Genomic DNA, 27,089 nt, shown 5'->3' with positions numbered 1-27,089 from the left:
TTCTAGCATTATTTAAGGAAACAATGAAAAAATAAATATGAAAAGTTTTTTTCTACTGAAAGTGAGGAGCAGCATTAAAACTGAAAACGAACAGAAATTATTACGCATATGAGGGGTTTACCTCCTCGTAATACCTTGCTCTTTACGCTAAAGTATTTTTAGTAATTTCAACTATTTATTCTACGGCCTTTGTGATTCAGGGGTCATTCTTAAGGAATTGGGACAAAATTTAAGCTTTAGTGTAAAGAGCGAGGTATCGAAGAGGGGTGAGCCCCCTTATATACGCAATAAAAACATACGAATATAGAAGTTCGCTACGTAAGTTAATTCGTAAGTTACGTATATTTCTTACTTATGAAAACGTTCGTAAAAGCTTAAAAGTTATAGTTGCCTTTATAAGTAATCAAAAAATTGGAGGGCAACTAGGCCTCCTTCCTCGCTGCTTTTTTTCTCAAAATCTGCCGATTAAAACTATGAAAAAACCATTTAGCCAAAAAAAAATTAATATACAAATTTCGTTTTAATTATTTATGTGCAGAGAGCCAAGATCAAAACATGCATTAATTCAAAAACTTCCAGAAATTAAACAAAAAACAAGTTTTTTAAATGAAAGTAAGGAGCGACATTAAAACTTAAAACAAACATAAATTACTCCGTATATGAAAGGGGCTTTACCTCCTCTACGCCCCGCTCTTTACGCTAAAGTTTTTACCTGTTTTAAAATGTAGAGTTAAGAGAAGAGTCAAACTTTAGCGTAAAGAGCGGGACGCTGAGGAGGAAAAGTCCCTTTTATATACGGATAAATTTCTGTTCGTTTTAAGTTTTAATGTCGCTCCTTACTTTCATTAAAAAAAAAAAAAACTTGTTTTTTTGCTTAATCTCCTTAAAAAGTCACACAGAAATAGTTTGCTTATTCTGATTTTTGGAGCTAGATTTAAAGTGCTAGTTATGCACATTCCTTGATCGGGTAAATAAAAATCTACTGTATATTTCCTACTACTTAAGTAACATTTTTAACATTGTCTATGTTCTATAGAGCCCAGAAACTACTAAGGAAAATTGCATGGCCTTGAGCCAAGTGAGAAGTATGAACTAAACCCATCATTACTTACCAAGCTCATTGAGTATTTGTTCTCCTTCTTGTTCTCCAGACTTCCCTGTTTCCAGTTGCCAATATGCTCTGTTTCTTTCGCGGACGACTTTCTCGAGATTTTCCATAGATTCCTCAACTTTGTCCATCCTTTCAGGATTAGGAAAATACTGAGCTTCTTCTTTATGGGCATGTTCCATTGTCAATAACATGTTTCTTTCTTTCAGTAAAATATACCTATAATCAACAACTTCATGAGAACAAGTTGTTTCATGAAATAGAAGCAACTAGACATTAAGTCGCGTCCATAGAAGATAGATCCAAATATGATATCCCCATCTGTTTTCTCGAGTAGACAAAAAGATTTTCAAGTGACTTCTTGCATGTAAAGCATAGTTGGGTAGAGTGGAAAACACTCGGCCAGCATTCTAAACCACTAAGGTGGCAGCTGTTTTCTTATAGTTGCTACCAGATAGGGAGCAGTTCTTTCCTGCTAAGGAATGAAGAAAACCTATCTCAAATAAGGAGCAAATGATAATTAGCAAAAGGGAAAAAAACTTCTAAAATAAAAAATTTCAATCTGCCAAATACACTTCCCAAATTTAACTTAAGACTGCTCATGACACCTATTTGAGTATTTGAGCAGAAAATGGCACATCTACAAAATGTCAAGTAACTAGTCAATGAAAAAAATTATAGCATTTTCTGAAGTCTATAACATTGAACCAGATTCAAAGTTATATTTATAGAACAAAGCGTTGAATGATAGCAAAAGTGTCCTCTTAAATTAAAACCTTAAGACTGTAGGGCTGCAAAAAAAAAAGAAGAAAAAAATACAAGAGTTCGTGGTAGCGAAATGTAAGTAACGAGCGACCCGAATTGGAGGAAGCAGATAGGAGCTTGAAACCTCTCCAGTAGGGTTCTATGAATCCGATGGTGTGATTTGACTTCTAGGGGTGTTTCCCCCTTTTTGAAAAATCAGGCAAATTTTCTCAAGATTGTAGCCTTTGATGGGTAACATTTAACTTAATTCCGTTTTTTCGAGTTTCGTTTACTATTGAACCATGTCGCTCCTTACTTTCAGTTGGTTCTATTGGTTATAACTCGATATTTATACCTACAAACTTGCTGCAGTCTTTTCCTAAACCGAATTTACCTAGGCTAAGATACCATCTATCTTTGTTTCTACCAAGTTGGGCAATAAAATTTCCAAATAAATATACGATATATCTATCCGGGATCATATCTATTTGTTCATGTAACTGAAATTAAAATTTATCTGAGTCACTACTATCTCATTAGTCGGTTCTGCAGGAAAAAAAAAACAACTTTTCTTTCACGGACAACTTTCTTGAGACTTATGAGACAAATCGCAACTCATTAATCACAAAAAAAGCAAAAAGTCGAATTTCTGCTTAAAAAGTCGCGCAGAAATAGTTTGCTTATTTTGATCGTGGAGCTAGATTTAAAGTGCTAGATATGCACATTCCTTGGATCAAGCAAATAAAATTCTGCTGTATATTTCCTATTAATTGAGTTGCACTTTTAACATTACCTATGTTCTATAGAGCCCAGAAACTACAAGAGACATGTGTATGGCCTTGAGCCAAGGGATAAGTCCAAACTAAACCCATCTTTACTTACCTGCAAAAAATAAAAAATAAAATGCCAACATTTCTTATACAGAACTTAAACCTTAAATCCAATCCTTTCAAATATACAGAAAAACAATAAACCAAACAACACTTTTAATTTGAACAATCTAATTAGTTTTCAATAGAGAACAAACGGAACTTAATTGAAATAAGGGCCATTTGCTTAATAGAATAATCAAACTAATAGAATGCACATAGCTTTTTAAGGGGACACAAAGGCAGCAACATCAATCTCATTTCTGGTAATCACTGTTGATTTTAGTTTTAGGCTTTTAAGCTTAATCTCTTCATTCAAGTGATTTCTAGTCAATCTTAGTTTGAAATCTTTTACTGGGTAATTTCTGATTGTTTTTAGTTTTACTTCTCACTTACTTCTATTTACTTCTCATAAAAAACTACTTTTTGTTTAATCTTAAAATAAAAAAACCCACCAACAAAAGACACCATATCAGCCTAATAAATAATGTTTTGTTGGTGAACCCACCAACAAAACATCAGCCTAATAAGACTAAATTAGTTGCTACAAATATATAGAGAAATAAAAACATAATAAATAAATAATATATAGAAGCATGAAAAGTTTATAGAAACTGGGAGTAGATTGAGATTGGAGGATGCATAGGCATAAGCCCCACTTCGGGTCGTTTTATCATATAAATTTACTTATCTATAGACACATGACTTCAACAAGGTTTCAACTTGATGTCAGCCTAAGCTATTTACTTGGTTTGAAAACCTTGCCTATGAGACCACATGAATTATGAATTATTATGAAAAGAGGGGAGGAAAATTTGAGAGGCATGGGTATGAAGGCCCCACTTTTGGTCGTTTAATCATAGAAATTGAAAATTTGTGCATACAGGAAGTACTCGATCACTTTTTTCTAATCACAAAACTTACTCTAACTCACCTCAACTATCATTTTTCCCTTTTCCGTGTGCATGTTACTGTGAATGTCCAAAATCTGGTTAATGTTGACATTCACCAGTGAATGTCCAAAATTCCTTTTTCTCTGCTTGGATTCTATTAGCTTTGTAAATCCACTTTTTCAGTCTTATGCAAGCTTTGATGGTGGAAGTTAATGTTTGGTTAGGTTAAATTACATACTAATCTCAGAAATGGGCTAAAAACCTAACCTAACCTGTCACCATCAAAGTTTCCATAAAACTGAAAAAGTTGAACTGAAAAATTACATTAATATTATCCAATAATAGGCTAATATTATCTAAAACTTCCACAGAGGTTCAGCAGACCAAATTTAGTGTGTGGAGGGGGGAGGGTCCTCCTCCCTATAATTAGAAATGGTTATACATAGAAATATAAAAACATCCACTATTTAGCTTTGTATAGATTAACAAACATTTATAATGAATGTGGTACCATACATGAAAACTGTTTCAAGTCTGTATCTTTCTAAACTTTCCTGGAGAAAGTTTTTTTTAGACCAACAATAGAGATGAGCTACCTTGCCTCCCATTATGTCAGCATGGCTACACAAGCATTCAAATCAAGCTTACCACAATTTGTGAAGATCAACATTGCTCTTAAGTCGTAACTCATCAACTTTCCAAGATCTTCCTACTTTTACTTCTTGAGCCCCAAAATTTTTTGGATCATCAAAGAATTCTAGAAACCCAAAGAGGCTACTAGAAGTGGACAGGAAATTCTTACACTGAGAGTCCCTGAAAGACAATAAAATATGTTCTACATTCAGTTATTTTTGGAATACCTAAAATAAATCTACAACAGATATTCACAAATAAAGAAAAGCTGGGCTAAAGATCCCAAACAATTATTAATGGTAGCAGCATCAACACACACATAATAAAAAAAACAATGGTTCAAAACAGGAAAAAACAACTTAATTTTTAGAATCATAGAGTTTGCAAAAATTGCAACTTCACAGATCTAAATCTTAAAATTCCTTGGGGAAGAGGGTCCAATTTCATTAGTATAGCAAAAAGATACCTATTTAAGAATTATAGAAAAATGGTAATATTTTTGGCGTTTCATGGGTCTAAGACCTGAAACACCTTACAAATATCTGTTGACATTTAAACAGTAAAAGTTCAGAATTTTAGGTTTTGCTTCAAATGTTAGCAACTTTTTTTTATGTATAATAACTTTGTAGAAGAAAATTAGAGGAAATTTACCTTCCTTCCCTCAAAAAGATTTTAGTGCTACTCCAAAGTCACATTCCAACATTGCTGCTGAAAGTTTACAGTAGCAAAGAGCTTACTAAATTCATTAAATATAAATTGGTAAAATAAGGAAGAAAAAAACTCTTAATGAAAATAACAAGTCTTATACACTTCTTGACTGTTTCCCTAAAATTAAGCACTTGTAGCCTAGCTGACATTTTAACATTTATGTTATATCTTCTAAAAACTACAGTACAATACTTACATAGAGATTTATTTACAAACTATTCTAAGATTTTTTAATCTTAACTAATCTTTATTCATGATCCATTTGAATATTTGTTGTTATATTTAAGAATTATAGAAAATTTTATAACTTTACTGTAGCTGTTTACTGTAGCTGTTTTAGGAGGAGTTCAGTAAAGGTCTTGATATTGGGATATTTGCTACCTAAGAAATAAGCAGATTTATATGAACTGAAAATATAAAGGATGGATCCAGAGCCTAACCTATGCCCAAAGAGGATCTTTTGAAGTACTATCCCCACTCTTTCCCACTCCAAAGGCCACTGAACAGTGGCAAGCTATTTGTTAGAAAAATGAAATTTTTCTAAATAGACATACATCATAAATAAGGCCCAAAAAAGTGCATTTATTGAGGCTTGGTTTCTTTACAATTTTAACTGACAATATCTAGTAGACACTGACTTGGTTCTTATCAGTAATTTACTTTCTTAGAGAAATTTTTCAGTAACTTTGCAAACACTTTTCTGTTAGCTTCCAAAATCACAATTTCTGGCAAAGATGTTTTGTTAGAATGGTAGAAACACTGCTAAAACCTGGGGTCAGGCAAAAAAAAAATCAACGCAATTTAAAGTACTAAGTACATTTATTATATAATACTAATGTGCACAATGCAGATTAGGAATTAAAATTTAATACACAAATTAGTGATCAGGTTGATTCCTCTGTTGCTTTTACCTATTGTTCTCAAAAATGAACAGATCTAATCTCACCAACAAAAATACAGTGCTTCCAATTTCAAACTAAGCAATTTAGACAAGAGACAAAAAAAAATTAAAGACAGCATGAAACTAAAAAAAGGAGTATGATACTCTTGTGTGTATCCATTTTGCTTGAGGCAAAGTTTATGATGAATTCAAATATTCATAATAAGGGCTGATTTGCAATTTTCTTGATTCAAGCAAAACCAGCAAGGGTTTAAATTACAAGGTTATTTCAAGGCAACAACTCACTTCTCAACAAGAGTCGCAAACTGCTGGAATTACTGTCAGCACTTTCTCTACCTAGTCTTTCAAAACCATCTTGACAAGGGGTGGGAGAAGTAGTGGAGGTTCAAATGTAGGCATCAACTCAAGAACACTACAAACATGAAGGATTTTAAAGCTTTTAAATGGATTAAGGTGATAATTTGGGCTCTGGACCCATTTCTAAGAGGTGCATTGGTATTTGTAGTTCACAACACAATTTGGCTAGGATGAAAGTAAATGCATCAGTTGATGCCCTTTTCAATACTCTTTCATAGTTCAGTAATCATTTTTTCAGGGAAATTCCATTTTTAGCACTCAATGGGGCCCCAAAAGGCAAGACAGTAAATAGTTTCCAAAAGTTATCATTTGAAGTTGATTGAGGGATTGGAAGGAATCTTAATTAAGCAAAAAGTTTAATCTTGAAAATATTTTAAGATTAAAATATTATTTTTTAATCTTAATAGTGAAAATTTATTTTGAAAACAAATTTCCCATAATTAAAAATGGCATCACAAAAAATGGCTTCCCCTCAAAAATGGCATCACAGCAAAACTGACATCATTTTGAGGGGTTTCTTGCTTTGTTTTTAATTTCTGCAAATTAGTTTTCAATATAACATTTTACTGTTAAGACTAAATAAAATAATAATTATTATTCCTGGATCAGCTGCAAATGACAATTTTTCTCACTAGCAAGTTTTTTCAGAAGCATGTTTTTAAACTTTTGATTGCTATAGGCAGTTTTGAGCTCTTTAACAGCTCAAAATGCATTTCCTGCTGAAGTGACTATTGATTTATGAAATAGGGTAGAAAAGGCATCAGTGATATATTCACTTTTATCCAAGCTAAGTTAAATTTTTTCATAATTCTAGACAAATTACTTTTTGTTATCTAGGAAAGTGGTTAGGTTATAAAAATAAAACTTTTAGTTATAAATTGAGGGCCAAAAAGATACTATGGGAAGGTATAGTCAAGCTTCTATGTTAAACCTCTTCTGATTTCTATGTCTTAGATATTTGCCTACTTGACAAGTATATACCTATTGGAATTTTTGACAAAACAACATTAGCCTCTATCTTAATTTTCAGCTTTTGGTTTTTAAAAAAAAATTCCTGTTATTTGAGTAGAAATTCAAGACATATCAATGTTTTTTTGTTTTTTTTTTTTAAATTTAAGAAACATATTTACAAATCTTTGAAAACTTTATAAATTGGAATTGAGCAAAGTTGTGAAGCTGATAGTACTTTTATTGTACTTCACTTAAGAAGAAGTTCTATTTTTCAAGGTTTCACTTTTATAAAGATAAAGATTTACAAAGATCAGTACTAGTGTACAAGATGCAAGTTACCACTGGGTGACTTACCTGGTAATTGTAAGTTTAAGATCAAACTTACTGGTAAGTTTCATAAGTGGTAAGTTTTTAATGAACAAAAATGTTCTCAATTTAAACAAAGCCATCCCTAAGGGAGCAGCCACTTTGCTAAAATCTATTGTAAAAAAATTTTCAGTCATCCAATTCAATGCATGAGTCATGAACTCTTTGAACTTATGCTGATATTGCTCTGTTAGACTACCTCTTTGTCATTTTCTGCCTGAGCAAAAAAAGAAAAAAGGGATATGCAATGAGTCAGTCTGTCTGAGGGAAACCACTTTCCCTTGGCTGCCACTTCTTTGAAAGAGAGGAAACTCTTGCTTTGTGTGTCATCCCCTACTTCAATTTGCTACAGCAGCATTTCTAGGAGGCTGTACTGTTTTTGCCGTTCTTAAAGGTCAAGGAAAGGAAAGTCCAAGAGTACCTAGAAAATAAGAGGATATTTGCAAATAATCTCATCCTGGCTACAGCTGCTCTATGTGATGTGCTTTTTGGCACAAAATTACTGATACAGGTTGAGATTATGGATGAAGTAAGTCAAATTGCTGAGCTTGCTATATTTTTCTTCCTATTTTGGAAGGATGGCAATTCATTTAATGAAAGATCAGAAGCTGAATTTGTTGTGGTCTTGAACACAGAACTCTGTAGCTATATCTCCAAAAATGGCCCATTTTCCAAATCATTGTACTTTGAGACTACAAAAGTAGTCAAATCAGCAGCTTGTTGTGAGCTGTTTATCTTCTTTCTTGCCAAGTTGATGCTTATAGTAATAGCTGTAAAAACCTCAACAATTTGTTTTACTCTAGCCTCCTGCAACGGACTCTGGTCAGGTTATGGACTAGAACAGACCCAGAGTAGAAATCACATCAAGCATGAAACAGCAAACAAAATTTTAATGGTCAGAGACTTAATAGCCTAGCAAAAAAAGCATTGGGTATAATTCTAGTTAATTGACTTCTTGCTATCTCGGAAAGGGTTTAGGTTAGGAAAATGAAACTTTCAGGGATGGGTCTACAGGCTAAAGTGTGTCCCAGGAAGGTATTTGAAAGTACCCATCTCCACTCCTTCTCCCTCTAGAGGGCCCTGAAATTTGCATACATGACAGGTCTATACCTATAGAAATTTTGACAAAACAACATTTTACCTTAATTTTCAGTTAGTAGTTGCTTTTTCTCTGCCTTTAGTTCTGAAAATACAATTCCTGTTATTTGAGTAGAATTTTGAGCCATATCAATCTTTTTTTTTTAATTTAGGAAATGTATTTGCATATCTTTGAAACCTTATAAAATGGAATTGAGCAAGTTATGAAGCTGAAAACAATTTTGTTGAACTTCAATTAAGCAGAAGATCTATTTTGCAAGGTTTCACTTTTAGAACACACATATTTTTAAAGGTCATGGCCCTGTAGAGGGAGAAGGAGTAGAGCTAGTTTCTTCAAAATACCTTCCCAGGACATACTTTAGTCTGTAGATTCATCCCTGAAAGTTTCATTTTCCTAACCTAAACCCTTTCTGAGATAGCAAGAAATCAATTAACTAGAATTTTACCAAGCATTGCTCTGCAGCTTCAAAATGCTTGAAATGAATGTGAAATACTGGAAAGAATGTCTATACTGCCATTATGTTTGTTGTATCAAAAGTTCACTGCTGTGAAATAGTAGAGGTAGCCTGTGGAAGATGATCCACCAGACATAGCATTTGAAGGTGCATCAGATGAGGAGGAGAAGCAGTAGCTGCATCAGCTTTAGCTTATCTTTTATAAATAATTATCTGAAGCCTATAGTACAACTTTTTATAATTTTTTCAGTAAAATTCTAGTTAATTGACTTCTTGCTATCTCAGAAAGGGTTTAGGTTAGGAAAATGAAACTTTCAGGGATGAATCTACAGACTAAAGTATGTCCTGGGAAGGTATTTTGAAGCAACTACCTCCACTCTTTCTCCCTCTACTGGGCCCTGAAATTTGCCTACATGACAGGTCTATACCTATTGAAATTTTGACAAAACAACATTTTACCTTAATTTTCAGTTAATAATTGCTTTTTCTCTGCCCTTAGATCTGAAAATGCAATTCCTGTTATTTGAGTAGAATTTTGACCTACAACAACATTTTTTTTTCAAAATTTAGGAAATGTATTTGCATATCTTTAAAACCTTATAAAATGGAATTGAGCAAAGTTGTGAAGCTGAAAACAATTATTTTGTACTTCAATTAAGCAGAAGATCTGTTTTGCAGTGTTTTACTTTTATAAGACACATATTTTTTAAGGTCATGAAAGGTCAAAGCCCTCAAGAGAGAGAAGGAGTGGAGGTAGTTGCTTCAAAATACCTTCCCGGGACATACTTTAGTCTGTAGATTCATCCCTGAAAGTTTCATTTTCCTTACATAAACACTTTCTGAGATAGCATGAAGTCAATTAACTAGAATTTTACCAATTGAAGTACAACAAAATTGTTTTCAGCTTCATAACTTTGCTCAATTTCCATTTTACAAGGTTTTAAAGATATGTAAATATATTTCTTAAATTTTGAAAAAAAACATTGATTTTGCTCAAAATTCTATTCAAATAACAGGAATTGCATTTTCAGAACTAAAGGCAGAGAAAAAGCAACTAGTAACTGAATATTAATGTAAAATGTTGTTTTGTCAAAATTTCAATAGGTATAGACCTGTCATGTAGGCAAATTTCAGGGCCCTCTAGAGGGAGAAGGAGTGGAGGTGGGTACTTTAAAATACCTTCCCAGGACATAATTGAGCCTGTAGACCCATCCCTAAAAGTTTCATTTTCCTAACCTAAACCCTTTCCAAAATAGCAAGAAGTCAATTAACTAGAATTTTACCATTTTTTCCCCTGAGTAAGAAAAAGTAGGAAATAAACGAATAAATTGATGCAAAAATAACTACTTATGCAGTAACTTACCAAATTTACCTGTAACTTTATGGCTAAGAGTAGGTTTTGAAACTTACTACTAGATCTTGGACACTAATCAGTACCCTCAAGAAGGGGATGGTGTAGAGATAGGTACTTGAAAATCCCTTCCCAACACATACTTATGTCTGTAGATCCATCACTGAAAGTTTTGTAGCTTTTCTAGTATTTTACCCTAAAATCCTATTGTAATAGATCTACTACCTACACAGCATCTCACGATTAGGCGAGTTTACCTTGATGTTTGTATGAACTTCAGACTGCTTGCAGCATTGCAGAGCCTACTGATATTTGAAATTCTGTTCATTTCAAACAACTGCTGGGAACCTTCTACTAAATTTATCCAACAGGAAGCTTTTATCTTGTTTGGCTTCAATTTATAATCTCACTATCAATTAAAGTCTTTCTTGATATTAAGTCTCTCTACAAGTGGTACTTTAATTGAAGCATCTCATTTCCTGTTTTCTTTTCACGTGCAGATTTTTTGAGTTATTTGCTGAAGACGATACCAAGTTTCATGCTGGACTATATCATTTAACAATCAAGTAACGAAAACTAACTTAATTGAAGTAAAAAACAGAGGAAAGAACATGAAATCAAGTGATAAAAGGAATGCTAAATCAAGAAAAGTTGTATTTTAACATCAGGCGTATGTCACGTAGTAAAAGTGCAGTGCCTCAGCTCTCAATTTAAAAATTCGGGATAAGTCTTCCAAATTCGGGGAAACAGAAGAAATGGAATTTTGGTATGAAAATCTGGGAACCCAAATTCGCTTTCAGGGGCAGTGGGCTTCAATAGAGCTTGACGGTTTCCGTGTAGTGAATCAAGGATTTTTTTTCAAATTATGTTCCACAGTCGAAACACAGGATCGGAACTTTTAGCTGAAAACGCTTTGTCCTGAAATTACGATAATTTTTCAAAATTGTTTTCAAAGTGAAAAAAAATCAGCCGAAGTATAATCTGATTCTCTATTACTTTAGGTTTTCTATTATATTATATTTGTTATTTTATGCTTTCGGCAAGTAAATGAATCTTTCATGTCGCTTATTTCTAAAAAGATGGCAAAACTAAAACATAAAAGGTGTTAGTCACATACAAAGCAACGGAAACCTGCAACAATTTCTTCAAATATAAGATCTAAGGCCAAACTAACCAGGCATGACAAAAACGAAGAAATGAATATAAAAATGAAAATCTGTTTTTATGTTATTGAGAGAGCTGAACAAGATTTCTGTCGTCACGCTTGAGAAGTTTAGCTCATATGTGCAATACAAAACCTTTCTCTGATTTTTAAACATGAACTTTTCGCAAGGTTGCTATGTAAAAACAAGTTCCCAGTAATCTTCAGCAGTCACCGAAAAAGTGGTAATATTTTTCATCAAATTCATGCTTTACTAGTACCACTTTTAATTTCTTAAAGCCTTATTCCATGGCTGCAACCCGCATTATCACATAAAGCAAGGTAGGCTGGGGGATTCAAAATTTTAAGAATCAACAGGTTAGAGCATTCTTGTGGATTCGTGCACATCGGGATCAGCAGTAAATTAGTTTTGTATTTAAAGTAGACCCTTTTTGGAATATTTTTAGATGTAATGTAAAGTTTCCTCTACATTATATTTTTGATTTCGACATATCCAGATTAGAACCTATTAAGTAAACCAGTTTGCCTTGCGCTCAGTATCTTAAAGAAACATTTTCGATGGATATTGGATCCCATCCATCACGTCAAGAAAGAGTTTGTTTGTGCATTTTCTGACGTATTTTGTGCATGAAGTTTATAGTGTTTTTGACTCCTGTCTGTGGAAGATAGGTAACTGTGACTAAATTAAAACACTGAAGTCGTTCAGCAAGTAATTATCAATGTCAATAAAAATCATAAGTACTTCCACAAAATAATATTATGAGCATGCTGAGGGCAGGCTCATTAGTACAAGTAATGTTTTCGAAGTTAAGTCTTCAAGAGTTTTTTTATAGCTTTTTACAAGCATATCATGTGTACAGATGGATTGGATGGCAACAATAATTAACAAGTACAACTTGAGCATAAATGTCATCAATCAGCTATGACACGGAATCGTTACACCCCATCATTGAAATTATGGTGCCAGAAAGAAATCCAGTTTAGCTTTGCAGATGGTCACCTTTTTAGGTGTACCCACGTCCTTCGCATAACCTGCTACGATAGAAAATGGTTTTTAATTATAGCTCTAGCCTGCAGAAACGACGCTGAGCTGTCAACTCTCATCAATTTACTAATTATAGGTGCAATATTCGTTGGGAGCCGGCGATTACTCCTCGGAAAATAACCCCTCAGATAATACCTTCCGCTAAAAATAAAGCTATGATTCATGGATAATATCCCACACCCCCCAAAAATGGCCCTTATGAAAAATACATCCCCACAGAAAGTACCCAGCCGGAAAATATCCCCCATGGAAAATGCCCCCCCCCCCTCAACTGAAGAAAAACGAGCAAGAAAGTTTCGTGCTTATGTGAATGTTCAAATAGAAGTTGAGATGTTTTGGTATTAAAATGCACCTTTTTAGCCATCTCCCTCCCTCTCTAACTACAAAACAGTTTTATATGCAACAATCTTAAACAAATATCTTTTATGCAAATATTTTAATTGTAAAAAACAGGGAATTTACCTATGACAGTGAAGTTTATTTGGACCTTAAAAATATTTCAGAAAGTTTGGGAGGAAGGGAGATACCTCAAAGGATACATTTTTATGCCAAATCATTTAACTCTCGTTGAGCCTTCAGATAAATACAACATTATTTTTAATTGGGAAACGAGGAGAGATAGTCCTATATCCAAATGTAATTACTTTAACGACACCACTGTATGTGGCAAAGCGACCCAGTCCAACTACTGATGATACCATGGTGTGGTATTGCCTTACAATAACTTTAACTTTTTTAGCTTCAGTCTGTGAAACATAGGTACGTGCAGCTGAAACATAATACAGAAATCTTTCAGTATCGTTCACCGAGAAAATGATTGCTATATTCAGACAGAAGATCAACTTCTAAAACCAGAGGTTTATTTCTTAGCCATATCATTATGGTCCTATATTCAAATATAATTACCCCAACGCCACTAGTGTACGCGGCTTAGAAATCCAGTCCAATTACTGATGATACCAGGATGTGGTATGGTGTTGCAACAAGGTTTAGTGTTTAAAACTTCAGCCTGTGAAACGTCATTTTAAGCAACTAAAATAGAATATAGAGAGCGTTCGGTATCGTTCATTGAAGAAAGATTTGCCATATTCAGTTAGAACATAAAATTCTGAATCTAGTAGCATTTTAATTTCTTATCTATGTCATTAGGGTCCTGTATTCCACTGTAATTTCCCTATAAATATCCCTTCAAAGCCTATACTCGGAGGACCCATTCGTTATTTGTGTCCTGCATTAAAATCGACGCTCATTTTCTCCAATCTTTATTTCCTGCGCTTTATATTTAAGTTTCGTCAGCGTGCGCATCAACGTTTTTTCTTCATACGGTTAATCGGTAAATGCAATCCAGAATAAACTTATTCATGTTCGCCTGTATTTCAACCCCAGCCCCTTGAACACCAACTGTCACTACTAACCTTTGTAATTTGTGCCACCGTCAGTTTCAAAAAATGTCAAGGGGCAATTCATGGTTTAATTGAGAAGTAGATTTGTTTTTGACTTTTGGAGGTTAAGAAGCTATTTTAGTCAATCTCCCCTGACGCCTGGTATCGTCACATATACCAGAACCTCATTCTTCACTTCTCTTAGATGTAAACTCGTGAGAGCAAGGAAATCTCTAATTGAATAATAATAATTGACTTTGATTAGTGATTAACCAGGACCCATGTGATTCCCTTTTGAATTTTACCATTATGCTGGTGCGTGGTAAATACATGAATTCCCCTTAGGCTTCGCCCGAGAATTACTGAATTAAATTAGTACGATTAGGTTCCACAGGTCTAGTCAGTTTCCCTTCTTCAAAATCACAAATTTGATGCAGCTTTGATTTGTTTGATGGAAACTTGAATGGCTAGAATCTTGAAAAAACTTGAATCCTGAGCCATGTCGACAGTATAGCAGTAGAAACTGTCTCTAAGCTCTAGCTCCAGTGGAAATTGTCCAAAGAAGAAAGACGAAAAGAGAAAAAATTGGTGGTTTTGAAGTTTGTGTTGCATATTTTACTTTATGCGTTATTGTGGTTTTTCTTTAGTATAGCTCATAAGGCTCTAGCCAGTCTATTGGGTTAGCGTCCATTTATCTTAGGAGGGAGGTGTTGTGACTCTTGGCCCTGATTATCATATAGTCCTTTTTGCCATTTTGGGCACTTCTAGTTAAGCTAGGACGATGAAAGTTGGCGGGAGTATCTGGGACTGGACCAGACAAAATTGGAAATAGTCTCTTTCCCGATTTGACCATCTGGGGGTGAGTGGAGGGATTATCTTGAAAAACGAAAATCTTGGAAAATACTTATAGTTGAGAAATCTGGATGAAACTTTGTAATAAGAACAATCAGAAGTCCTAGATATGTTATTGACAGTACCGGACCAGATCCGCTCTCTTTGGGGGAGCTTTAGCTTTGAACGGACTTTAGCTTTAAAATTTTTGAAATAAAGTTTCTTCAGAATTCCTCACATAATGTCTGAATCGATGATATCAAGACCAACAACCCTTCGTAAACAAACCAATCACAGCTTGACAATTACTTCTTCAAAATTCAACGTCCAAAGGCAAAGGCAATCCAAAAGTAATAAAATTTCATGTTAAAATAGTTTATGGTGAAAACATTCAGTAAAATAACAATACAGTCAATGTGGCTAATCTCGCCATAGTACTTCAACTTCATCTGTCCGATACCTGAAACAAAGGAAATTGAAAGATATTTGAACTTAAATCTAAAATAAAAAGGTCGAGCCTCAGTTGTAAATTATGTGATCACATAGTTATACTATAACGCCCTTCATGGTGGTAACTTACGATTATGAGGGCATTCTTCATCTTGTATCCACAAATTTTCGTTTCAATCCGAGGCCATATTTTAGGGCTTTCGTGGCTATTTTTCGAATTCCCTTAAATTTGTTTTCAAAATGACATTTACTATTCAGAATAATTTAGATAATGCTTAGCATTCCTGAATCGGCCAGAAATGACAATTTTGCTCACTTTCCAGTTTTTTTTTTAAATGCACTTTTTAATTTTTGGTTACAATGGGCCGTGGTTGGTACTTTAATGGGATGTTGTAGCTCTGTTGATAACAGAAACTAATTGAAAATTTTTGTTTGAATGAGTTTAAGACTTCAACTCATTTGAAATTTCTTTTGACTTGTGAACAGTGTCAAATTTTGGTGATCAGAGTTTAGAAGAAAGAGCAAAGGATTATTATGTGAGGGAGTTATACTCATGCAGTCCCTAAATTTGTGAGGCTTCTCTAGGCGGAGTTTTTTTTTATGTGGTAGCTACAACCTCTGGAGGTTGTAGCTACCGCTACAGCCTCATCTTCTGATAAGACAAGCAGCAGCACATTCAACATGATCACTAACTAAAGTCACAAAAACTAAAAAAAAAATTATTTTCCCTAACTAAAAACTTTACAGCACCCTTTTCAAGAAACTTAGAACACGCTTAGAATCATCAAGATTATCATCAACGCTTAGAATCAACTTGGAATACGCATGGTGTCTTCTCGGGCCTGAGGCAACACGTAAATCCACCTAATGGCCACACAAATCAGATAAAAGCCTCTCCAACCTTCAATTTCTTGATTGGAGGTTAAATTGAGTTTTATGAGGATTAATTTATCAATGTTACATTTATACAATGGCATTTATAACTGTATATCCTGAAATCATGCATTGATTTGAGTAATTGAGCAATTGACAATTTTTAATTGTTTTAAAAAGTAGAATTGTGGCAAAGAGTCAAATTTTAGCGTAAAGAGCGAAGGATTGCGGAGGTGACAACCCATTTCATATACGGAGTAATTTCTGTTCGTTTTAAGTTTTGATGTCGCTCCTTAATTTCAGTTAAAAAAAACTAGTTTTTTTTTATTTAATTTCAAACAAATTCTAGATGAAAGAGTGAGAAAACAAAATAAAAAACTACACCTTATTGAAAACTTTTTACACCTTTCTGACTGAAATATGTCAGCGACTATTGAAACTACGGTGAATGCATTTTGTTTTGATACTTGGCTAAATACCTTTACCTAAAAATCAAGAATGATACATATTCGTCTTAAAACAAAAAGACAAAACTTACTTTTTGTGATCGACTAAGAAGCTAAGAAAGAGTTCTAAAGCAGTTTCAAGCTGATGCTAGGATTTACTGAGGTATATTTGCTTCATATGAAGTAGGGAGCGGCAGTGTTCTGTACTCACGGTTGCCACCCCTAGTGATTTTTTTTTATTACCTAAACAAACAAAAAATCTCGAAATCAAGCACATAAATCCCTTAATTATTGAAGAAAATTACTAAATCACTTAGTAAATCACTAAAATTTTGTAATTTTCTTTCACCAGATGAGAACCCTGTCTGTACGTCTGGCAAAATGGAAAAGTTACGAAGAAGAAAAACAATAATGTTTTCAGCCACTGAAAAAAGGAAAGAGAAACATGCGGATATTTTAGTCGAGACCCCCCTGACTAAAGGTCCAAAGGACAAAATAAAACAAAAGGAAACTCAGACACCGAACCCAAAATTTAAATAGGCCCCCTCCAAGCAAAAGAGTGAGGATAACTCTTAGAAATTATTTTGTACGCCATAGTTATTTTTTACGCCATACCATACCCATGATGCTACACGGTTTCCTTGGATCGAACTTATCGGAAGAATTCTTTTCGGATAAAGGCTTAAATACCACATTTTGCCAGTCTAAAAGTATGAACTTAGACATACTCTTTCATCCAGAGCCTAACAATATGTAATACAAGCATTAATTTTCCTTCTGCAAAGATTTCAGAGATACTGAAAATGCAAATTGAGTCACTGTTTATGCAAGGGTACGTAAGTTACTTTTAGATTATTTTGCTCAAATTCAGAATTTCTCTGCTGTTTATAGACAGTTCAAGCAATATTTAAACGAATTGTAGGAGACTGATGACCCTTGGGCCACGTCTTTGACATCTCTGTTTTTATAGATAATATATTTACAGTTCCTTACTTGAATAGAGCGACATTCAAGACACACTGCTTATTTGACTGAGGGGGAGGGGTAAAACGTCCTTGACCATAAATAGATAAGGAATAATTACGCATACGAAACCAGAAATTTTAAATAAGCAAATAATACCTTTGCGTACAAGTAGTTTGCTCAAGTGGAGTTGTAATCCCAGCATTATACATTTCTATTCCAGCCCAGGCTATCATAGCGCCGTTGTCTATGCAAAATCTTTCATCCGTAGCGAATAATTTAGCTTGTCTTTCTTTGCACATTTGACCCATCATTTCTTGCAATCGGAGATTACATCCAACCCCACCACAAATAAGGACTTCTTCACTGCCACAGTGTGCCATGGCTCTCTCTGTAATATTTAAAGTTGACATCAGTATTTTGATCGATTATTTTAAGTGGGAAAGTTGGATTTCAGATATAACAATTACAGGAAATTCTAGCAATCAATATACGGCTAGTAATCAAGGAAAACAAAGCACGATAACTAATAGAAAGCAAATATGTATCTTAGAACTACTATCTAAGAACTATACTAATATATATGTATCTTAGATGACACTAACTATGGCCATTTTTCACTAGCGATGTAGATTCATTTTTTGAAGCCTTCAGGTTTGGTTAAAGTTCTTGAACCAGCCTTTCTGTTTTCCACTAAGCACAAAAATTCACATTTCACAAAATAAGAAGACCTGCTAGACTCTCCTTATTCATCTTTGTTTTCCTAACGGAAAGCGAAATTACACGATACAGTGAAAGGTTTAGGCCAAAGTGCCAAAAACGAAACTAGCTTATAACTTTCCGCTGAGTGCAAGCATCCACGTTGTATTAAGATAGGAGAAATTTATGAACCAAAATAATCGCTTTTCATTTCCTGAAGACAGACATAACGAGGCAGTATTGCAGCAAAAAATGCCATTTGAAGAAGAAGAAGAAGAAAAAGCAGAAAAAATTGGTCAGTTTTTCGGGCTATTTTCAGAGAATTTTGAGGAATTCAAATTTGTGAATTTAAAGTCGGTAAGTAAAAGCGCAAAGATGAGTTAACCGACGGAAAAGGCAAAAATAAAAAGGAAGAGAGAAACTATTGGGATTGTTAAATAATTTCTTTTTCGGCAATATAGGGACACATGATGTTAAGGAGTTTAGGAGTCTATTGATTTAAACAAATAGAATGTTCAAAATAGATAAAACAAACTAAACACGATGAGTGATAAAAAAGGGGGATGGGAGGATAGAAGACGAGGAGATTCACTTATTCAACATATTATTTGTACAGGAAAAAAAAGGTTCTATATCTTTAAGTGGAAAATATTATTGGCATAAAAATGGGAATTTGAAAAAAAAAGGAGGTGAGCTCTAAGGGTGGAAACGCCTAAAGAGAAGTAAACTTGTCCAGGAGGTATGAAGGGCAGTACTAGACCAAGGTAAAAAAAAAATTGTTCTCCTGGCCTCGATGATGACCAGACTGCTTCTGCGACAAAAGGGTATAAGGGACTTCAATTTCATCAAAGATAATTCTTAGACACCAAGGATTGGGCATACAAATGAGAGGAAAATCCTTGAATAGTACAATTAAGGATAACTGACTTCAAAGGACTGACATTCACTTCGGTAGTAACAGTTTTATCTGACACCTGTTCTAAAATATCCCTTGAACTGTTTCTTCTATATTTGCAAAATATCTCTAAAACAATTAGGTCATCACCAAACATCCCTCTATCTATAAAAACACCAATGGAGTTTATCATTGCAAGGAAAATAACTGGGTTTAACAAGGCTCCCTAGCACACAACCACTGTAGATAGATATAACAGTGTGATAATTTCCTATCTCAACCATTAGACAAAGCCGGACCAAGATACGACTGCTTCGAGGAAAATATAAACACGCAGAAACAAAAGCGACATTAGATTTTTTCATGGGTAGGCACGCGTGTGACAAAGTTATTCACAGACTGGACAAAAGAAAAAGAAATAAGACAAATCGAACGTCAAGAGTATAAGGAAGAATGCTAGACGTTGAAGGGATAAAAAAGAAAAAGTAAAATATTTGGTTTGGCTGTAATAATGCAAAAGGTAAGGATAAGATTGATTTGAGAATGGAAAGAAAAAACAAAGAATGGATTTATGACGATAATCAAGGTAAAAATCAAGGTGAAATGCTAAATAACGGTTCTAGCTCTAAAGGCGGATAAGACAAACATATTCGGAAGCAGAAAGGGACATTATAAAATTCTGTTAGCTACCACTCAAAACCTGAGTGAGGAAATTTTTTTTAGAAAGCGGAGGTACTTATGCCAAGACAGCTAAAACGAGGACTGAATGTAAAGAATAAAAGAAGAAAAAACTCAACTCCCTTCCTTTCTCCAAAAAAGGAAAGGTACTTCCGTATTATATGGTACACATATGAAAAGTGAAATTAGTTAATCCTAATAAAATGTACCAAAATATGATGAAAATATAGTACTTTATTAACAGAATTATGGAAACAACAACAAAGAATTGTGGAAGGGGATCGCCCAGAACGCATTATATTAAATATTTAGCCTAATCTAAACCAAAATACCAACTAAATATTCGATTAGAATATAGCTGAAATGTAGTTTTCCACCGAGCCAAAGCTGATTGTCTGGTATAAAGACCATAAAAACTGGTTATTGTCTTATCTTCCCGTTAAAAAGTTCTCAAGTTTGTACCATATAACACGGAAGTACCAAAGAAAATCCTCAAAATGCGAATGACTAAAATCGTTTGGTTTGGCATATGCCAAAGTCTTTTGCTATGTCATATTAAACTTCAACAATTAAGCTACAGCAAATTATACAAGCAAGGCCCTTGGTGGATCTAGTGAGGGGTCATACCCCCTCCCTCTGGCCCCTGGACAAAAAAGTTTGATAAGCAGCTGACAATAAACTTGGCAGCTAGAATGAATAAATAATTTTAATTAATCTTGACATAGTGAGGAAATATTCCAAGTTTTGCACTAAACTTGCACGTAACCCGAAACTGGAAAGATAAAGAATAGAATCCTGTGGGTGAACTTAGAGTAATAAAAAGGGGCCTTCCGATGAGAAGTTTTACGCAATATGCAAGTTCGTGGCAGAATATTCACGATAATAATAACAACAAGCATTGCTTTATATTTTTCTTAAAATACGCAGTTCTTTTCAAGTCCTTAAATTTTCTGAAAGCTCAATAAGTATTTCACAGAAAACAGATCTTATTCAGAGGTTTGGTATTTTCTTGGATAGGGCTATCCCACCAGTTAATTGAAGAAAAACAAGGGTCCTACATTGAATTTCGAATGATATTTTTATGACCCAAAAAAGAGAAAAAATTCAAGGGAATATTTCTCCTTACCAAGAAGAAAAAAGTTTTGACGGTCCATGGCGCAATATTACTATCTAGAACCACAGATTATTGTGAAACCTAACAGATAATTTGTTCTAAAACTACTAGGCTGCCCCTTTGTGGTAAAACATTTTGTGGCAAATTTCAAATAATCCCACCACTTCGAGGATCCCTCCCCCACTATTTATGAAATTCCAGCTCCCTGTTGCAGTAGTGATAGAAGTTAGCACTAGGAATTTCGTATTTAATCAAATTTAATCCAAACCCCTTTTGAGAAATCCTGGATAGGGCAACTCAGTTAAGTCATACCTGTAAGATGAGACAGTAGCGAACCACCTCACCGGCCCACCACATTTCTTTCTGCTTTCGCAATTATGATTTATACAAATTCGCACAATCATTAAGTGACTGACAAATATATGCTGCATCGTTGATGGGAGAGAAAATGGGAGGAGCTTTTATACGCACCGAGACTATAGTAGACAAATATTTTTGATTATAACCCTACTGGTTAAATTTATCTACAGTGCGCACACCATTGTAAACTGGTACAGGATCAGAATGTACATTTATATGTTTAACTACTTTTGTCCTATTTGAAAGGGAAGACACTATTATTCTGATTTTATTCGTATTGGTAGAATAAAAAGAGTTTTTCTACCAATGAAATATAGTTAATTAGATCCACTGCTATAATGTTCAGCTAAGTATTAGGTTTTTCATACCTTTCACATATTGTGACTATAAGGTAAACAAAATAGTGAGTGGTGAATGTAAAAAGTAAGTGCCAAAATCGCCTAAACTCAGAATTTGGGATTATCTTTACTTTTAACCACTCATCTACGTTTTGACAGGAATAAGAAAACCTAATTCCCACCAATTTGATAACTAACCAGCAGAGGTAATTTCATTCGAACTAAGGACAGAGGTTTAATAAGATTGTCAGCGAAGGCTTTAAGAATTTCTATCGAAATCTATAGTGGAAAAGTGCTACACTTTTCCATGTTCTTAATTTCTCAATGACTGAAAAGATTCTAGCGACTGAATAAGTTCGAGTCGTTTTGTTCTTTCTGTTTGGTTAACTTCAAAAGGTTATTTTATACACACACATACACACACACGCAAATCTACATGCATATATATATATATATATATATATATATATATATATATATATATATATATATATATATATTCTCATCATCTGAAACCATCGGGTGTTCTTGATGGCTTGGAAAATGATTTTGATTTATTTATTGATAAGTGGTGTAAGAAAGAGAATAAAAATAAAGAGAGTTTTCAAAGTTGGAAGAATTTAATTATTAGTAGAATAAGAAATAAAATATATTCTAACTTAAAAAATAGTAACACTAAATCATTATTTTATAATGCGAAGATTAAACAAGCAATTGCTAATCTAAAGAATGAATTTGTAATTGTGCCAGTGGATAAAGCTAATAATAATTTTGCCATAATTTGTCAGAAGCTGTATTGTGATATCTTAAAAAGGAAGTTATGCACAACTAATGTTTACGAAAAGGTAAATATAGAGGATGAGAATTTAATTGAAAAGACTGAAGAAATACTTTAAAACAATTTTAATATGAAAATAAATGACAATGATAAAAAGTTCCCTTTCCTTTATTGGACTGTAAAATTTCATAAGAATCCCCCTAAACCACGGTTTATTGCTGGAGCAGCTAAATGTCCAACCGCATTGCTGCTATTGACCTCTCTTTAATTTTAAAGGGAATTGTAAATAAACTTAAAACCTATTGTTCTGGTATTAAAAATTTTTCGAATTTTAATCCATATTGGAGTGTTAATAATTCACTGCAGGTGATAGATTCTTTAACAATGGTTTCAGCTAAAAGAATGAGTCTTTCGATTTTGCGACAATGTATACTAATTTATCACTTAATGTAGTTTTTAATAATTTAAAAACTGTTATCAAGAAATCTTTCCTCTTATCTAGCAAAAGGTTCTTAAAAATAGACATTTATAATAAAAAAGCTATATGGACAAACTGCTTTAATACTACAGTTAACTTGAGATGTTACAGCTTGGATATGATTTTTGAGTTATTGAAATTTGTTTTATACAATACTTATATAAGATTTGGGGGTGATTTGTACAAGCAAATTGTGGGAATTCCCATGGGCGGGAATGCCAGCCCATTTATAGCTGACTTGTTTTTAAGTCAACTAGAATATAAATATACGATGGATACGAATAATCCAATTAATTTGAAACATGCTTTGTCAAATAATAAAAGATATTTAGATGATATTTTGGTCTTAAATTGTGAGGATTTCATTGATATTTCTAAAAATACATATCCATCAGAGCTTATTCTTGAGCCTGGTCATGGCGCTGGTCATGAAGATAATTTCTTAGATTTAAATATTAATATTTGTGATAATAATAAATTAAGTTTTAAAATGTATAATAAAACGGATGATTTTGATTTTGAAGTGATTAGTTTCCCATTCCCTGAAAGTAATATACACTCAAATATCACATATTCAGCGTTTTTCTCACAGTTACTTCGTTATGCAAGGATTTGTAGTAATTATATTGATTTTAAAAATAGATGTAAAATCTTAAGCCAAAAATTGATATCAAGAGGTTTTTCTGCAAATAAATTAACTTGGCAATTTAAAAAATTTAGTTTTCATTATAACGAACTTTTAAATAAATATCAAAAAAATTATCTAGAAATACTTAAAGAAATTTTCAACTAATTTCGGAGGTTCGAGAAATGTTGTCGCAGCGCCATTTATTTTGAATTGTGTTTCTAATTGAGCGGATTTTCTTAAAAATTAGCCACATGGTAAAGATGAATTCTATAATTGTTTAGTTCATTCAGGTTTTTTGCAATGTGTTAATATTTGTGATTTGGTAAAATTTATAATATTTAGTTTACCTATTGTTGCTAAAGGGAGGGATATATTAACAGGATAAGCTTGTTTTGGTTTTACTTGGTTGTTTTATATTTGCTGGTTTTTTTTTTCATAGGCATGTATTTTGGGGGTGATACCTGACGCGGGGATGCCATGGATATTCTGTGGTAGCCACAACACTGTGCTGGGTAGAGAATTTAGAGTGGCGAAACCCTATATAGGCCAGTGTATTCTCCTGATGAGCCCTTATGTTGGGTGTTGCCTCTGAATTATTTGTCTATATTATTTTTTCTATTGTTTGGTAAATGACGACTTATACTTATTGACGACATGACTGCCTGTCCATGGATTATTCTTTATGGTCGATTGTGTGTGGCTATGCTGTTTGACCTATGTGATTGTATGGATGAGTAGGGTTAAGGCCTCATTCAAGTGCTGGTCTATATTAATCACTAATTTAGGAAAACAGTCTTCCTTTTCTCCTTCAGTCTCTTTTTTTTGTGTTTGTGCTGTTGCATTGGTGATTTCTCTTTTCATGATATATATGTTGTTTTTTTTTGGAGGGGGTATTTCCCTGTTGCCTAAGCCCCTGTCACACTTAAAGCTTGCAAGGAAGAATTTCTACATTTAATATGCGAGGTGGATAGGAGGACATCAGATAACATAAGGTGGACGCAAAGAGACTGACAACTTAAATTGTTTTGGTTTAATTCTGGCTAGTATTCCTGCAGGTCGGCACAGAGACTTGCGACGTAGGCGAGCACACATCCGAGATAGAGGTGGAGGGGATCATGACAGGAATAGTCTGTTGGGGAGATCAACAATAGAAAGGGCGTTTTATACCTACATTAGTATGTGGCGGAGCACGGGGGGGGGGGTCGGCCAGAGGGGGTCCCCCACAAAAGCCCTTGTCATGTGCAGGTATTGATCTCAAAATCTGTTGTTGATTATGCATGATTTAAGTAGTTATTTCTATGCGGTACAAACATGGTTAAGTCGAAAGAAGTCCGGGAAATTTCAAGTTTTTAGATTATTGTTTAAGATTAAGGACATTTTAACGTCAGCTAATACAATACCGATTTTACAGGATTATTAAGTTTGTTTTTTTTTTGGCAGAAAACAAAGTTTAAAGCCAAATACCCTTGCTTCAAGCAGAATGCACTATTTTATAAGATATTAAAAAAAAAATAAAAAATAAAGATCGAGTGTAGGGAATCTGAGAAAAAAAAAAAAAAAAACAAAGAAAAAAAAAACAGACCTGTAGTTTCAACTAACATTGCAAATATGGTTTCTTGAAGAGAAAAGCACAAGTCTTCTTGGGTGTAACCACTTTTTAAGAGTTTGGCAACTCTTTCTTCTAAATACGTCAAAAGGCCGGAAAAAGAGACATCCATTCCTTTCACTATGTACGGTAACTCTACAAACTTAGTTCCTCTGGAAATAAAACGCATTAAATTGTCGAGAAAAGTCTGTCTGCGCACAATTGACCCAATGAACAATCAAAAAAACATGTAAATGGTGACACAAATACTAAATCCTCATAATTAGAATTAAATATATATATGTTTCGCAATTTACAGTGCGCCGTGCCCAAAACCACAATTTTACGTTTTGATAATTTTCCACGAGGGCATACAAAGAAGTATCAGGAGCACAATAACTAATTTCTACCAGGACTACAGAGTTCTACCAGAACTACAAGTTTTGACAAAATTACTAGAGAACAAATAAGATAGAGAAGAACACGGAACTACTAGAGGCCTTTCATGCAGTACAGTAGCTGAATTCCAGAAAAACTGTGGCGCAGGTCATTTGATTTTGGGCACGACACTTTACAGATAAAACTGGCTGCAGCTATTGGTCCTGCAAAATTAATCAGAAACCTTTGCAAAACGACTAGCTACCTCTCATCGAATTTGTGGTGATTTGGCACAGTAGATTCCAGCTTCAAGCCCTTTTGACTGTTATCCCATGTTTGCAAAAGATAAGTTTAAGTTCATTGGCCGTCCTTTGTTTTACGAAGCGATGTTCTGTTTGAAGAATTCTCGTCTGTTGTGTGGTCTAATCACGAATTACAACTGGAATACAGCGAACGAAAGACCAAGGCCCACATCAAGTCACAGGCCAACAAGACTCTTTGCCATAAGATCCCCAATGGTAAAAACATTAGCTACAATTTTGGTAATAGGGCGGTGGCCTTCTTGCTCTTACAAACCGTCGCCTTCTGACGTAATAAATTCGTATTCGTATTTGTTTATTGAAATAGCTATCGTAGCACTCAAAAATGAACGATAAATTGCGCTACTTTTACTATCACAAAATGGTCACTAGTTAGATACAATTACAACATATAACGCAACTTTCAATTCACTTGTTACATGTTCTTATGAAATATGGTACAAATGAGTTTGCGAATCTGTTCGTACGGCACTTGATTGGTTCTAGTTTGCTGCAATGTCTAGTAGGTCTGCTGATTGATGCGGTTGGTTGAAGTATGGATCGATGCTTCACGTTCGTTAATAGTGATTTCCCAAATTTCATTATTAGCTCATATCTTCGATCGAATAAGGTAGGCAAATTCAAGAGCTCAAGGGCACTTTCGTAGGATAACTTTCTTGAAGCTGACAACAATCTAACGAATATTTCCACTCACCTCTCTCTCTCTCTTATTAGAGCTTGGAATTCTTCTAATAAATAACTCGTTTTCTCCTTGACCATTGAACACATTTGACAATTGGGAGATACACCTTTACACCTACAGGGAGATTTGTAAGATATTTCCGCACATTTCCAGTTCTTGTTTTGTCTAACATGGCCATCTGAAAACTTTCCCTATTCATTCTCAATAAATCTTCAGTCAATACAGTGTTACATTCCTGAAGAACCACCTTATTTTGATTTAAACCAGGTATAGTCAATTAACATCTAACTTTCACCTCAAAGAGCTCATTTTCAGCATCTTTGGAGATGTGAATAAGAAGTTCTGATCCTAAAAATATTGCTTAATTACCATACATCCTTTTTCACTCTCTTTATTCATGAGTGTCCGGGGATCCAAGTTACAGCAATAAGATTTCCAGCGATGTAGTAGGAATGGACAAGAGACGTTTGTTCGTCTAATAGCCATTTAGCAAAATTAAGGGTAGGAGTTTCAGCACTCTTCCCATCGTCTGGTAAAGCTAGATGTCGTATAAGTGACAACTATGAATCA

At 34.0% G+C, this 27,089-nt stretch overlaps 2 protein-coding genes across 8 annotated transcripts in view; both read right to left on the bottom strand.

The window, feature by feature from the left end:
• LOC136028514 (large ribosomal subunit protein uL29m-like) overlaps window positions 1-10,978 on the bottom strand; it is a 22,870-nt gene extending 11,892 nt beyond the window's left edge. The window contains exons 1-3 of the mRNA XM_065706357.1: window positions 10,692-10,978; window positions 4,263-4,427; window positions 1,113-1,327 (exon numbers count right to left, since the gene is read on the bottom strand). Coding sequence (XP_065562429.1) covers window positions 1,113-1,327; window positions 4,263-4,427; window positions 10,692-10,762 — 451 coding nt within the window. The 5' untranslated portion in view covers window positions 10,763-10,978. The remainder of the gene's footprint in view (window positions 1-1,112; window positions 1,328-4,262; window positions 4,428-10,691) is intronic.
• Window positions 10,979-15,213: 4,235 nt separating this feature from the next.
• Window positions 15,214-27,089, bottom strand: part of LOC136028154 (probable tRNA N6-adenosine threonylcarbamoyltransferase) — a 38,124-nt gene continuing 26,248 nt past the window's right edge. For all 7 annotated transcript variants that reach the window (XM_065705826.1, XM_065705827.1, XM_065705831.1 and 4 more), the window contains 3 exons: window positions 25,137-25,312; window positions 17,746-17,977; window positions 15,214-15,314 (listed from right to left, as the gene is read on the bottom strand). In XM_065705826.1, the coding sequence (XP_065561898.1) occupies window positions 15,275-15,314; window positions 17,746-17,977; window positions 25,137-25,312 (448 nt within the window). In that variant the 3' untranslated portion in view covers window positions 15,214-15,274. The remainder of the gene's footprint in view (window positions 15,315-17,745; window positions 17,978-25,136; window positions 25,313-27,089) is intronic.

Source organism: Artemia franciscana, chromosome 6 (assembly GCF_032884065.1).
Source record: "Artemia franciscana chromosome 6, ASM3288406v1, whole genome shotgun sequence".
In the NCBI taxonomy this organism is placed as follows: Eukaryota; Metazoa; Arthropoda; class Branchiopoda; order Anostraca; family Artemiidae; genus Artemia; species Artemia franciscana.
This window is presented reverse-complemented; position numbering and strand designations above follow the sequence as displayed.